Raw genomic sequence first — 1,976 nt, 5'->3', positions numbered from 1 at the left:
AAGAGGGAGGGGATATGGGGACATATGTATGCACATGGCTGATTCACTTTGTTGTACAACAGAAACTAACACAGTATTGTGAAGCAATTATACTCCAATAAAGATCTATTTAAAATTAAAATGGAAAAAAATATATAATTTGCAAATATTTTCTCCCATTCTGAAGGTTATCTCTTTTTCTCTTGATAATGCCTTTTAACACAACTTTTGGTTTGGTTGATTTTCTCTTTTGTTTTTCTATTCTTTGTTTCATTTATCTCTGCTCTAGTCTCTATTATTTTCTGCCTTCTGCTAGCTTTGGGTTTATTTTGTTCTTTTTTTTCTAGTTCCTTAAGTGGTCAAGTTATGTTGTTGATTTGTGATCTTTCTTGTTTTTTAATGTAAGCATTTATAGTTATAAATTTCCCTTTTAGTACTGATTTCACTGTGTCCCATAAGTTTTGGTATGTATGTTTTCATTTTCATTCATCTCTAAGTATTTTCTATTTTCCTTCTTGATTTCTTCTTTGATCCATTGGTTATTTAAAAGTATGTTTAATGTCCAGAATTTTGTGAATTTTCCAGTTTTTCTTTTCTTATTGATTTCTAACTTTATCCCGTTGTTGCCAGAGAAGATAATTAGCACAATATCAGTCTTTTAAGATATATTGAGTCCGGCTACTCAGATTGTGGCGCGGCGACTGCTGTAAAATGGAGGTGGTCTCGGCGGCCGAAGATGGTCGGGATGGTCCCCGGGAGCGGCGAGGCTTGGGTGAAGCCGAGAAGCCGCAGCAGAACCACGAAGTGCGGCCTCAGTCCGGGGCAGACCGGTTACCAAAACATTCCTACTGGTTGGATCTCTGGCTCTTCGTCCTCTTAGACATGGTGTTGTTTTCCTTCATGTATTTTTTGCCCTGAATGGTTTGCCTGATACCTAAATTAAGAATTTTGGCTCCTGGAGTGGATCCTGAAAATGACTACAAACTTCTTGAACAAAGACGACAGGATTGTGCACCAGAAGAATTTCAAACTCTAAGGGACCTTCATTTCATTTTACACATTCTGTTATTCTTTGCGGGGACTGTATTAAATGGGTAATGATCTCAGCCATTCATAGCTACGTTCTTAAAACTCAGCTCTGATTCACGTTTTAAAACTTTTTACAGATTATCTGGTGGCTTTACAGGGGCTGAACATAAAAAGTATTTATTTATACATGAAGGTTTATTATACTCATTAGGAAATAGATTAATGTTTTTCCTTTAACATTTTAAGGGTTGGCCAAGGTTTAGTATGATGCAGATAATAATGGTGAAGTAATAAGGTGAAATATTTAGAAATAAATTATCCAAAAGCAAGGGAAGGATTTTGAAAAAGGAGTTAAAAGCTATACAGAAAATGCAGGCCCACAATATATTTGCTGTAAGTGCCAGTTTAATTTTTAGATTAAGTGGACCTCTGTTATGGTTGCTAGGTTGGTACAATCTTAGAGAAAGTATATAATATCCAGTAATGGAAGACTAGAGTGCATGTCCTCTTACCTGGATGCTTCCCCTCACTTTTAAGCTCTTGAACTCTGTAAAGTAGGACTGTGTGTTTCAAACCTAATTTTTATTGTGGTTGCATTAAGAATGTTTGTGGCCAAAACATGTTTATTATAATGTCTGTAACTTACTTTAATACTCCAGCAAAGTCACCATATTTACTCATTGAGCAAATGTTTGAGCACTTACTGTGGGCCAGGTACAGCACTGAACAAAACAGACAAAAATCCTTGCCTTTATGGAGCTTACATTCTTTTTTATCTAAATATGTTAACAAGAATTTATTTCCCAGGAGTGATCAGCTAGTATTTAATCAAAAAGGTCACATTCCCAAAGCAGCTACTATAAGCCCTTCAGAAGCTATTCCTATTATATAACAGATGTTAGAAATGGGCTCTTGTCCTTGAAATTGGTGACATTTTATATATTGGAATTGCCTAAATATTTTTGCCG

General features: G+C 35.6%; 1 protein-coding gene across 1 annotated transcript; it reads left to right on the top strand.

Moving 5' to 3' along the window:
* The first annotated feature begins 658 nt into the window (after window positions 1-658).
* Window positions 659-1,726, top strand: LOC132480782 (uncharacterized protein C4orf3-like). Its single transcript, XM_060085217.1, has one exon. The coding sequence runs from the start codon at window positions 691-693 to the stop codon at window positions 895-897; it is 207 nt and encodes a 68-aa protein (XP_059941200.1). The 5' UTR covers window positions 659-690; the 3' UTR covers window positions 898-1,726.
* The last annotated feature ends 250 nt before the right edge of the window (window positions 1,727-1,976 follow it).

Source organism: Mesoplodon densirostris, chromosome 2 (genome assembly GCF_025265405.1).
Source record: "Mesoplodon densirostris isolate mMesDen1 chromosome 2, mMesDen1 primary haplotype, whole genome shotgun sequence".
In the NCBI taxonomy this organism is placed as follows: domain Eukaryota; kingdom Metazoa; phylum Chordata; class Mammalia; order Artiodactyla; family Ziphiidae; genus Mesoplodon; species Mesoplodon densirostris.
Note: the sequence above shows the minus strand (reverse complement) of the source record. Positions and strands in the feature narration are given on the sequence as shown.

Excerpts from the sequence above, each read along its gene's own strand:
- LOC132480782 (XM_060085217.1), top strand. The coding sequence starts at position 691 with ATGGAGGTGGTCTCGGCGGCCGAAGATGGTCGGGATGGTCCCCGGGAG.